Source organism: Phyllobates terribilis, unplaced genomic scaffold, assembly GCF_046119375.1.
Source record: "Phyllobates terribilis strain yellow unplaced genomic scaffold, ASM4611937v1 Scaffold_5__5_contigs__length_657084704, whole genome shotgun sequence".
In the NCBI taxonomy this organism is placed as follows: Eukaryota; Metazoa; Chordata; class Amphibia; order Anura; family Dendrobatidae; genus Phyllobates; species Phyllobates terribilis.
In genome coordinates, this window is record NW_027362765.1 from 518,810,760 (window position 1) to 518,823,852 (window position 13,093).

The following is a 13,093-nucleotide window of genomic DNA, read 5'->3' on the forward strand; positions in this document are numbered from 1 at the left end:
TAGTAGCCCATTGGTTGCTAGTCACCTGAGCTCGGGTGTTAGAAGGAGGTATATAAGGTGGGCACCATCTTAGGACAGGAGCCAGTTCAGAGAGGAGGAGAAGAAGACAGGAGTTCAGCCAGAGAGGGCTGACAGGGAGCTGTGGCTCAGTCTGGGCCCAGCTCCAGAGGCAGGCCTGGAGTGGAGGCCAGAAACAGCAGAAAGAGAGAGGAGAAGGAACGGAAAGGAAAGTAAGAAAGGAACTGGAACAGAGGAGAAAGGAAGCAAGGAACACAGAGAAAGGCCCAGAGACACGAGGACAGAAGGAACCCCATATGCCCAGAGGAGATACAGGGTGAAGGGTTAGCAGAACAGGGTAACGGAACCCAAATTGGTGGAGGCAACAAATTCCTCAGCCAAAGACCGGAGGTTGTTACCACATCTTGGTGCGACCCCTCACTACATCCACCAGGAAGGCATACCATATAGGGTCAGGGACGCAGAGGTCAGCGTGCCCAGAGAAGGCCCGAGGGAGCTGTACAAAGGTGGGTCACTGGTGGGGACGGCCAGAGAAAGGAAAGGAAGGGAGCCCTGTGCCACGCTCTGGAATTGCCTGGGAGTTGGCCGAGTCCCTCACCTGGTGAACGCAGCACGGCTTAGGCGGTCCTTCATGTGCACAAGTGACCTGGATGACAACTGTGAGTAAAGCATTGGAAACTGCACCCCACGTCTCTGTGTTTCATAGCCGCACCAGCACCATTACTACTGGGACACTCACACCATCACTCCCATCATTCTACCCTAGCTGCCCTGAGGCAATACTTCTCCCGTGGGGAGTTATCCCATACTCGGCTGCGCAAACAACATCAGCCTCAGCGGTCTGCAGCGCAGCGGCGGTCCCCACTGACCGCAATCCACGGGTGGCGTAGTCGGACACTTGTTACAACATTAAGACTGCCACTGAATTGACCACCCTGGGCACGGACCGGGTCACCGCCACGGAGAACTACAACCCCCAGCGATCCGGCTCCGGGTATCCCCCTGCACAGCACAGGCCCAGGGGGCGCGTCACTGGCACCAAAGAATCTTCACAGCACACAGTGCACGCAATGCGAGGATTCACAAGTCTGCAGTCACATAGAGTGACTGTAGACTTGTAGCCTAAGGCTGGGCAACCCCTCTAATGTTTCTTTATCAATCAATAGGTGCAAAAGTGGTTCATAATGTTAGCACAAAAATGACATGTAGCGCACAAGACAGAACTGGAAAGCAACAAAGGGGTTTCTATTATTTCAGACATAGATTGGTAAATATAATCACAAATCATCTTAAAGGGTTTTGTTAATTTTATAAGAACTAATAATATCTCATGTTTTCATTTTTGCTGTTTCTATTTTTTCCAGTTTATAAAGGAATCATGTGATGAAATTATAAGTACGGATCCACTATTAGAACCTAACTTTTCCCGTATCATGCATTTATTACAAACTTGTTGGATGCCAAATCCAGCAAAGAGACCTACACTCGAGAGCATTATTGAAGAACTGGAATGTATTAAAGACAACTTTGAAATATTCAGGTAAAGTATTTAAAATTATACTTGATAGAGGAGCATAATTCCCCTAATAATTAGGCATCATCTAGATGGCAAAGACATGTCTGGATTCTGACACTAAAATCCTCAGCATGTATCTGTAATTTTTATGGTTCTTTACCAAAGGGGTTGTTGACACAGTATAATAATGCACAGCACCATAAACACGTCCCAGAGAATCCTGTGAGACATGACCACTTGGTAAAGACCATAATAATTAGAACTAAATAAAAAGGACTATAAAGGGAATTTGTCATCAGAAAATAAGCTGTTATTTATTATTGGTTTTTATCTAAACTTTTTTTTTTTACTTTATTTTTTAGATTTATTTTGATCTATGTGTCGTCATGGTTACAGAATACAAGCAAACCCTGTGTAATGTAATCGTACAGCCATACTCTCTACCATATATCCCTCACTTGCTAAATTACAATTGGTAAATTAGAAAGAACTAATGGATGGCAACATGGCGGCAGATTCTAAGACTACACAGTCTGTTTGTAGTCTGGCACTGTGGAGATGTATAGATCCACAAAAGGAGCTGTGAAAGGATGGCAGATATTTACGACCACTTGTCAAGCTGCTTAATTTTATTTCAGATGCATTGAAGAAAAATAAATTGTGAAGGTAGACGATTCCTTTAAATCTAGCATGCTAATAGTCAACTTTGGAAAGTAGCTAGAAAAAAAAGTTACTCCAGTCCCATTCTGTGAAATGTGTGTAATGCCCCAAAGCTGTTGTGTATGTACCTTTAAGATGTAGCAGAGCCAGCAGCAACCTCATTATGTGTGTACAATAATAATAATCTTTATTTTTATATAGTGCCAACATATTCCACAGTGCTTTAAATATATTATCATCACTGTTCCCTTCAGGGCTCACAATCTAGATTCCCTATCAGTATGTCTTTGGAGTGTGGGAGGAAACCAGAGAACCTGGAGGAAACCCACACAAACACATGGAGAATGTACAAACTCCTTGTAGATGTTTTCCTTGGTGGGATTGAACCCAGCACCTCAGCACTGCAAGGCAGCAGTGCTAACCACTGAGACACTGTGCTGCCCTATCATCAGACCAGGAAACAGAAGTTAGCACAGTGCACCCTGGCGACATGAACTACATTTTCTTTTACTTTTATTCCTGCCTTAGTGAAGTGATAACACTCGCACACCACACGGTGTGTGATCTATGGCAGAGTAGTGCATCACTGGCATTATATGTGTTAAAATGCATTTATGTATTCAGTTATTTGCATTTTAATTGTGAAAACAGTTTATAGGGTTGAAAAACCTGGAGTGGTGGTGCTAATAGGTTACCCTATAACCTGCTGCAAAAAAGAAACAACTACCACAGTTGTTTTGGTTAAAATAAAATAAAAGAAATAAGTATCTTGCTCTGGTAAGTAGGGTACAAACATAGGTAATGGTACGGATATGGTATTTAAAAGATCAATTTTATTAGGATTAGTTAATAATCATATTAAAATATAATGAAAGGATATGCTGAAGAGATAAAAGCAATAATAACAAAATTACTCTGAAGCTGGTGGGGACACTTTGGAGGTGTTGGTCCCAATAGGGTGGCGATGTATCTCTTTTGGCGCCTGTATATATAGGGTCCCCTAGTAAGAGAAGGAAGGAGAACGGGTTTGTTAAAAGTAGTTTAATAAATATCCTGAGGAGGTAACAGAGGTGATATAGGTATTACCTGATTGATTGGGTGGATAGAGGGCGAGAGACTGGTCCTGTCTGGTATAGTTCCTCCCGATTAATGGAATGCTATTTGGGGAACAGGAGGGGTTAAAGCCTGATCAAAGGTGAGGGTTTTTAAAACATGAGCTAACCTGATACCTTTATTGGGAAGATCTTGCAAGTTTACGCAGAGGGGGAATCTTTGCTCATACTGTCCGTGCAGGGGCAGCACGATCCTATAAGAGAATTGGGAAAATTAGGGGGGGAGAAGGGAGTAAATGGGGGGTGATTATTCATGAATTAGGGGGAATTGAATAAAGCGAAGGGATGTTGCCTTGGGGCAGCCTGGTGGTTGAGGAGCAACCGCAGTTAATTGGGATGGTACCCCTTGTGTTGTCTAGGGTCCGGTGTGTTTGCCCTACAGCTATCTCTGTGTGCATAGCCATACAGGGCAAACTGTCAATCACTGGTAGGACCTCCCACTGGACTCATATGCACACTAACACCAGGGATTTCAATGAATAAAATAATAAGATTTTCCTAAACATTTCCCACAAAAATGTATATCAGATCCTCCTGCTCTATTTTTAACATCATAGTTTCCTTTTAATCCCAGACGATTTTCAATTTGTTTTTTGAGTTTTTTCCTTCCTTTCTTCCAAGAGTTTTTTTTGCGTGACGAGTTTTACTTTTGAATGACATCATTCATTTTATCATGTGATGCACTGGAAAGGAGGAAAAAAATTCCAAGTGTGCTGAAATTGCAAAATTTGCAATTTATTTTTTTTGGGGGGTGGAGGGGTGGGCGGTGGGATCAGGGTATTTACCATGTACACTATACGTTAAAGCTGACCTGGTAATATGTTTCTCCAGGTCAGTACAATTACATATATACCAAACATTTTTTTTAATCAAGAAACTTTTATTAAAACCAATGTCAAAAGTTACAACAGAACAGTTGGCAATAGACCGAACCATATATAACTCAGGTACATGAATAGCAAGCATATAAACCAATGTTTATACATTTTACAAACCAAATTACCCCCCTCACCCCACATTCTTCCCTTTGTGGTGTGCAATGAAAAATGACCAATCAAGTTAAAGTGAGATTTTTCCCTTAGGTTAAAGCATCGGGTATAACATAATCCAGCTACAACAGGAATTAAAAAGATCTCATAGAACCAACAGATTGAAAACAACATCCTTTGCCAACACCTCAGAAACTACAGCTGGGCATCTAACCCAGTCTCCCCATTGTTTCCCAAGTTTAATGATAGCTCCCCACTTAATATAGACCTTTTTTTACATTAAGATTGTATTGTTCAAGCCGTGGACCACTTCCTCCACCGAGGGAGGACCATTTGCCAACCAATGTTTGACAATAGACTTCCTAGTTTGATAAAATATTTTAGCAATAGCCAACTGCACTTGGGAAGACCTGCCACGTCCCCCACAAGACCAAACACACAGAATATTCAGCTGAGTGGAATTTGGATGTTATACACCTCCATAACCAATCTGCTAATACTTTCCCATAGCCCAACTAATCAAGGGCATGTCCAAAACAAGTCTGCACTAGTGTTGAGCCACCCCCATAGTGTTCGAGTTCGGTTCGGTTCGTCGAACACCCGTGTGTTCGCCGAACTGTTCGTCGAACTGTTCGTCGAACACCTTCGAACACCGTTAAAACCAATGGCAGGCAAACAAAAACACATAGAAACACATAGAAAACACCTTCAAAGGTGTCCAAAAGCTGACAAACTGCTCAGAAGACATAACTAACACATGAAAAAGTGACAAGTACATATAGTCATGCGAAAATAAAAGAGGTGGAGGAGTAAAAGGAGGGGGAGACACAGATATAGGCATGTCATGCCCTTCTAAAATCCAAAAAGTGAGAAGCCGACACGGCCAGTCCGCTCCTGCCCGTGCCACCTCCGTGTCGCCGGGTTTGTGCCAGAGCCGCGGTGAACCCTGACGGCCAGCCCCCCTCTCCCAATACTGGTGCCTGTCCGCTGGTGGGTCGAGCGAGCCCCCCTGTGGTGGAGGCAGCTCTAAGCTTTTTAATTTAAATTGTCTCTCTAATTTGAATGAATACACTTTAAATCCATTTACAAGGATCTATTGGAGGGCAAGTCTCATGCCAGCAGCCGCGGTAATTCCAGCTCCAGTAGCGTCCACTAAAGCTGCTGCAGTTAAAAAGCTTTTATAAGGATCGAGCTCGGCTGTCCACCGCAAGGCATCCTACTGCCAGTCCCAGCCCCTATGCCTTGGGGTGCCTCCTGATGCTCTTCACTAAGTATCCCATGGTCCCGAAGCATTTCCTTTGAAAAAATTAAGTGTCTAAACTACAGGTGGTGCAGCTTGCTTAACAGCCGGGATAATCCGCTGACTAGCAGACACTGCTACTAGGCACAAAGTATTTCCTGGGCTAGATGCAGTTAAAAATTTGTAATTAGATACTCTCGTTGGATGCTGAGAAAGCATTCCATAGAGTCTCCTGGCACGCCATATATGATTCTCTTAAAAAGCTTGGGGTAGGGGTCTAGGGGACCCTTTTATAGCCAAAATCACGGCCCTGTATCGAAACACGTCACCTAGGCTGAAGATAAATGGAACTGTAGCACCCTGAGGGCTCGGTTGCTACAGACGTATTGCACCTCACCCAGAGGTGTGATATCTCACTCTCAGGTAAGGATGGAGTGTGGATCAGGACCCGACACCTGCATGCATTACACCACATTGCCGTGGGGCAGGGCGACCAATATGCCCCTGAGATGGGCACGACAGTCCCTGTCCCTGGCTGGAGTGGGGGGAGGGAACACTGAGGAAGGGGAACCCTGTAGTGCAGGAGCAGGGAGGAAGCAGTTCCTGGGTGCATTGAGAAGGGAGTATAAAAGGTGGGCACCATCTTAGTTCAGTGCAGAGAAGTCTGAGCAGAAGTGGCAGGGAGCAGGGGCTCTGCATGAGCTCTGCTCCGGAGGCGGGCCTAGTAACAGAGGCCCAGGCCTGGAAGAGGGAGAAGGAAGAGGAGCGGAGAAGGCTCCAGGAACGAGGAATGAAGGGATCCCAGGGGTGCGGACGGGCGAGTCGCCACCGCACGCCCGAATCCACCTGCGTGGAGGGGTCAGGCCAAAGGGGGAGACCGGTCCCCGAACTAGTGGAGGCAGGAAATGACCCTCAGCTAGAAACCGGAGGCTCTGACATTTTATGTGGCGCAGCCCCTCGCTACACCCGCTAGGAAGGCACCACATAGGGTCAGGGAAACTGGCGCCAAGTTTACCAAGAGGAGGCCCGGGGCAGCCGGACAGAAGTGTTGGTAAGAAAGGCCAGACAAAGGACACACAAAGGGGGTCCTGTGAAGTGCTCCAAAGTTATCTGGGAGTTGTCTGAGCCCCTCACCTGGTGAGCACAGTGCGACGTGGGCAGCCGTTACCTGCAGACGTGGTCTGGATAATAAGAACTGTGAGTAAAGGCCCTGAACTGCATCACTGACTCCGTGTCGTTACTGCTGCTGCCCTGCACCATCACCCCCATCCTCCGCATACACTGCCCTGAGGCTATACTCCTCCCGTGGGGAGTTATGCTACGCTCTGCTGCACCCACAACACCAGCCTCAGCGGTCTGCCCTGTAGCGGCGGTTCACTCTGACCGCAATCCACGGGTGGCGTAGTCGGACATTTAAACATCAAAACCACATAAATAGTTCCGCCACTGGTTTGACCGCCCTGAGCCACGGAACCGGGTCGCCGCCACGAAGACTACAACCACCAGCATCCACCAAAAAGGGTCCGGCTCCGGGTGTCCCAAGGCCCAGGGGGTGCATCAGAACATTTTCATCACCTTTCACAATCACCAATGGGACAAGGCAGTGATGTCCTCTGTCCCCTCTCTTATACATCCTAGTGACGGAGCACCTGCTCTCATCAATTCGCCATAACCCCAATATTAGGTGGATTGAGGTGGGAGGCACCGAGTACAAGTGCTCTCTATTTGCTGATGATGTCCTAGTATATATCACTCAATCACATATATCCATCCATGCTGTTATGGCTGAAATAGATCACTTTGTTACATGGTAAAATTTTAAAATCAATGCAGCGAAGTCTGAGGCCCTCGATGTCTCCCTCCCCAAATCCATATAGGATTCCATCCAGTCCAACTTTCCCTTTGCCTGGCCCTCACAGGGTATCAAATACTTAGGAATTCCTATTCATAGAGACCTCTCCCATCTATGTTATCTTAATTTTGGGCCCTTTATTGAACAACTCCATACAGACCACGGTTGGCAAGTTAGAACTGTAAGATTCACTACGTGAACCACTGGTGTTTTGTGGAAAAGCACATGTACACTGCGTTCCAAATTATTATGCAAAAAGTGTTTAGGAGTGATAAGGGAAGAATTTGTTTGTTTGTCAGTTAAACTCATTGATGGTGATGTGTGTCAGGGCTCTTTATATCACTGTAAGCAATTGCAGACACCTGTGCTAATTAGTTTGGCAGGTGTGTCCAATGAAAGGCAAGACTACTTAAGAAGGCTCTCTCACATTATTAAGCAGCCTACATTTTCTGCCAAAATGGGAAAGAAAAAGGATGTGTCGGCTGCTGAGAAGCAACAAATTGTGGAGTGTTTAGGTCAAGGCATGACTACAATCAACATTGTGCGATGATCAGGATGAAGTGTCTTGGCAATCAAGAAGTATGTAGCTGATTCACAGTACACACGTGTGCGTGCTGATAAGGGCAAATGGAGGACTCTTTCCTACAGGCAATTACGTCAGGTTGAAAGAGCAGCAGCAAAAAAGCCTTGTCATAGCAGCAGACAAGTTTTTGAAGCTGCTTGTGCCTCCAACGTCCCCCGAACAACAAGATGCAGGGTCCTTCAGAGGTTTGCAGCTGTGCATGCGCCATCCTGTCGACCTCCTCTATCCACTTCACACAAGCAGAAACGGCTCCAGTGGGCCAAACATTACATGAAGACTGATTTCAAAACTGTTTTGTTCACGGATGAGTGCCGTGCAGCGCTCGATGGTCCAGATGGATGGAGTGGAGGATGGCTCGTTGATGGACACCCCACGCAAACACGGCTACAGCGCCAACAAGGAGGAGGTGGAGTAATGTTTTGGGCTGGAATCATGGGGAGAGAGATTGTCGGCCCCTTTAGGATCCCTGAAGGCGCTAAAGATGAACTCCATAATGTATGTGGATTTTCTCAAACAGCACTTCCTGCCATGGTTCAAGAAGAAGAACCGTGTATTTCACAGCAAGATCATTTTTCTGCATGATAATGCACCATCTCATGCTGCACATAAAACATCTGCATCTCTGGCTGATATGGGCATAAAAGGGGACAAACTTATGGTGTGACCCCCATGCTCCCCTGACCTCTACCCCATTCAGAACCTTTGGAGCATCATTAAAAGGAGTGTCTATGATGGCGGGAGGCAGTTCACATCTAAGCAACAGCTCTGGGAGGGTATTCTGTCCTCATGCAAAACAATTGAAGCAGAAACCATCCAAAACCTGACAAATTCAATGGACGACAGAGTTCAGAAGCTCCTTTTGAACAAGGGGTCCTATGTGAAAATGTAACATCACCTAGAATAAAGTTTTGAGTTGAAAACTGTTTGATTTCAGTTTCTAACAACCTGCTAATGCTTATAATTTCAAAAATGACCATTTTTTTGGTCTTTATTAAAATGAAAAGGTTGATCGAAAAGTTTGGGGGATCTAAGAGTGTGGCAACCCAGTAGTCATGATTACTTCGAATTCTGACAATATGAGGGTCATGCTGCAGGTAGTGCAGCAAGAAGGCACTTATGTACCTTGCGCATCTCGGAGCCCCAAAATTATTTTCCGGGCTAGATGCAGCTAAAAATTATTTTTAATTTTAAATCTGGTGAAGCTTTAGTATAGATGGCCTAATAGGATCAGTGCTGCACACTGCTACAAAGCCCAAATTATTTTCCAGTCAAGATACAGATAAACATGATTAGTAATTTGAAAGCTTAAAACGGTTGGTAGGGTGATTTTAACCAATCATCAAGCTTTTACTCTCCCCAGGATGACACAGGGGTAGAAAAGTCGTTTCGGATCCATGATTTGTTCATCTTTATGAACGTGAGTCTGTCTACATTATCAGTGGAGAGCCGCGTGCGCTTATCTGTCAGCACACCACCAGCAGCGCTGAACACACGTTCAGACAGAACGCTGGCTGCGGGGCATGACAAGATCTCCAAGGCGTAAGTGGCTAGCTCCGGCCATTTATCCAGATTGGAAGCCCAAAAAGATCAAGGGTCCAGTGACACAGTCGTGGCTTCAATGTTTACTTGGAGATACTCCTGTACCATCGTCTCTAGGCGTTGACTATGTGTCAGACTTCTTGTCTCCTGTGGCCTTGCAAAGGATGGGCTAAAAAAGTGGTGAAATGATTCCGCAAAATTGATGTTACCAGCAGATACTGTGGTTCTGTTACGGTTTGAGTGCTGAACACTTGACGGTCCCACGGTTGGCAAGTTGGAACTGTGAGATTCACTACGTGCACCACTGGTATTTTGTGGAAAAGCACATGTAAGATTCTGCAACAGTCTCTGCTGATACTCCTGCATGCGTGCATCCCTTTCTATGGCAGGAATAATTTCTGCAAATTTACTTTTGTACCGGGGATCTAACAGTGTGGCAACCCAGTAGTCAGGATTATTTCTAATTCTCACAATTCGAGGGTCATGTTGCAGGTAGTGCAGCAAGAAGGCACTCATGTGTGTTGCGCATCCAGGAGCACCAAGTCCCTGTTGTGTTGGTGGCGAGGTAACAATCATGCTTCCTTCCTCTGTCCTCTCCCCCCAACCTCGCACAACAGAAATGTGATCAAGGTCTCCCTCATCTGATGAGTCTTCCATCAGTTCGTCCTCCACTTCTTCCTGGGCTCCTGCACCTTCCTCACTAGTTTGGCTGCTACCATGCGCCCTGGTAAAACCATCTCCCCCACCCTCACATGCCTGCCGCCTTGGTGCTGCCGACCGTCTGGACCTTGCAGATGTTAGCCCTTCCGCATACAACTCCTCCTCCTCTACTTCCTCCACCTCCTCTTGTGCCACCACCTGACTCCGAATTCTGTTTAACATGTGCTCCAGCATGTAAATCACCGGAATAGTCATGCTGATAATGGCATCGTCAGCACTAAACATCTTCGTCGCCATTTCAAAACTGTGCAGAAGGGTGCATAGGTCCCTGATCTGAGACCACTCCTCCAGCGTGATTTGCCCCACCTCTGAATCTCGTTGGCCCAGGCTATACGTCAGAACGTATTGCACCAGGGCTTGTCGGTGCTGCCACAGTCGCTGCAACATGTGCAGAGTTGAATTCCACCGGGTAGGCACATCGCATTTTAGCCGGTGAAGTGGCAGGCCCAACGACTTCTGTAGAGATGTAAGTCGCTGAGCTGCGGGATGCGAACGGCGGAAGTGAGCACACAGCGACCGTGCCCTCTGCAGAAGGCCATCTAGTCTGGGATAGTGGGCTAAAAATTGCTGGACAACCAGGTTCAACACGTGAGCCATACAAGGCACGTGTGTGACATTGCCCCGGCGAAGGGCCGCACCCAGGTTTGCAGCATTGTCGCACACGGCCTTCCCTGGTTTCAGGTCCAGTGGAGACAACCATTCATGAAATTGGTTCTCCAGAGCTGACCACAACTCCTCAGCTGTGTGACTCACATTTCCCAGACATTTCAATGTAAAAACCGCCTGATGACGTTGAGCCCTACTGCCAGCATAGTAAGGAGGTGTGCAGGATCCCTTCTGCGCAGTTAGAAAGCTTGTGGCATGACCAGACAGGCTTTGGGTGCAGGTGGAAGACCGAGAGGAGGTTGAGGAGGCAGAAGCAGTGGAGGAACTTTGACATAAAGAGGATTGACGCACAACTCGTGGGGACGGCAAGACTTGGACAGCAGCCCCTTGTCCTGCTGTCACCATAGTTACCCAGTGCCCAGTCAGCGACATGTAACGCCCCTGTCCATGCCTACTCGTCCAAGTGTCTGTGGTGAAATGCACCCTGTCACACACAGAGTTTCTCAAAGAAGCGGTGATGTTATGTGCGACATGCTGGTGGAGCGCAGGCACACCTTTCTTTGAGAAGTAGTGCCGACTGGGCATCTGGTACTGGGGCACTGCGACGGACATAAGGTCTCGAAAATCCTCTGTGTCCACCAGGCGGAAAGGCAGCATTTCTGTAGCCAAGAGCTTGCAGATGGTGAAATTCAACCTCTTAGCTTTCTCATGGCTAGGAGGAAATGGTCTTTTACTTGTCCACATCTGAGGGACCGAGGGCTGGCTATTGTGCTTAGACGGGGTTGATAAGGGTGTCCCCGGCAAACTGCCGGTCTGTGAGGAAGATGCAGGCGGACATGTTAGGTTGCCTTGATCCAAAGGTGGTGCTATCGATGTCGGACAGCGCTCAACACCAGCTGGTGTTACCACCTCCAAAGAAAATGATGACCTGCCAATCACGCTGGCTGTTGCGGGTAAAGAGGTGGCAGGTCTGCGCCCCAAAACAGGTGTGACTGCTGTCCCCCCAGTCACAGAGGATGAAGAGGCCGCGGATGCACAAGATATGGCAGACGGTGGTTGGCCCGGCCGGCTAGGCCGCATTGTAGCACACTGAGCTTCCCACTGCAACTTATGCTTCATGTCCATGTGCCGGTTCATGCATGAAGTACTCAAACTATGTATTTTTTGGCCTCTACTTAGCTTTTGCTGACAAATGTTACAGATAACACGAGTTGGGTCATCTTTATCGATCTGAAAAAATGCCCAGGCTATGCAAGGCTTAGCACCCATGCGACCTGAAGAGCCACCACGACTTGTGGTGAGAGGCAGAGTTGTGTTTCAGGATGCAGTTGTTGACGTGCTTCCAGTACTACGTCTCTGTCCAGGAAGGCGCAACCTGACCTCGTCGTCACTAGCATCTTCCTCCACCTCCTCTGCTGACCTCATCTCTTGGCTGACTGTGGGTTGACAGTAAGTGGGATCTCCGACCTCATCATCATCACCCTGTGCGTTATCACACCCGTCGTCCTCAGAGCCAACCTGTTCCTGCCCTGACAAAAAACTAAAGTTGTCGCTCCAATCAGGTATTTGAGTCTTATCATCGTCTTCCTCATTGTCTCCACCAACAGGAGTTACAGTTTGGGAATGAGGGTCTACATTATGGTCAGAACCTTCTGCGTCTGGTCCTGGATCCGACTCATAAAGATTCTGGGCATCAGTGCAGATCATTTCCTCGTCTGGATTCACAGAAGCGCTGGAGTCGACCTCTGATTCCCAGGCTATAGTATGAGTAAACAGCTCTGCAGACTCAACCATCTGTTCTACCTCATACTCAGACGGGCAGCTGGAGATTTGGGAGCTGTGAGGAAGCAAGTGCGATTTTGGTGACACCTTTGAGGACTGGAGTATTTGTGATGTTGAAGTTGATGTGGAGGAGAGCCCACTTAAAGGAGCACTTGATATCCGTTGAAGCACCTGCTGTTTTTGTGCCTCATCTGGAATTTGTAGCGATTGGCGTGGCCGTAAGAAAGGGATCTTATCACATTGTCCGCTAAAAGAAGTAGACATTTTAGTTTGGCTGGAAGATGGTCTTTCTTCTGCAGATGTTACTGTTGCTTTAACACCTACCCCACGGACACAACCTTTTTTCCCCTTCCCAACACGCCTATTCCCCTTTCAACCAGCAGCAGGCCTTTTTCCACTCATTTTGGTGGTTAACTAATTCACAACTCTGGAGTTGTTTGCACAAAAAAACAATGGATGGTAACCGAGCAGAGCTG

At 47.0% G+C, this 13,093-nt stretch overlaps 1 protein-coding gene across 4 annotated transcripts in view; it reads left to right on the forward strand.

Moving 5' to 3' along the window:
• Window positions 1-13,093, forward strand: part of LOC141273619 (uncharacterized) — a 251,595-nt gene that overhangs the window by 223,146 nt on the left and 15,356 nt on the right. For all 4 annotated transcript variants that reach the window (XM_073685705.1, XM_073685704.1, XM_073685703.1 and 1 more), the window contains one exon: window positions 1,383-1,558. In XM_073685705.1, the coding sequence (XP_073541806.1) occupies window positions 1,383-1,558 (176 nt within the window). The remainder of the gene's footprint in view (window positions 1-1,382; window positions 1,559-13,093) is intronic.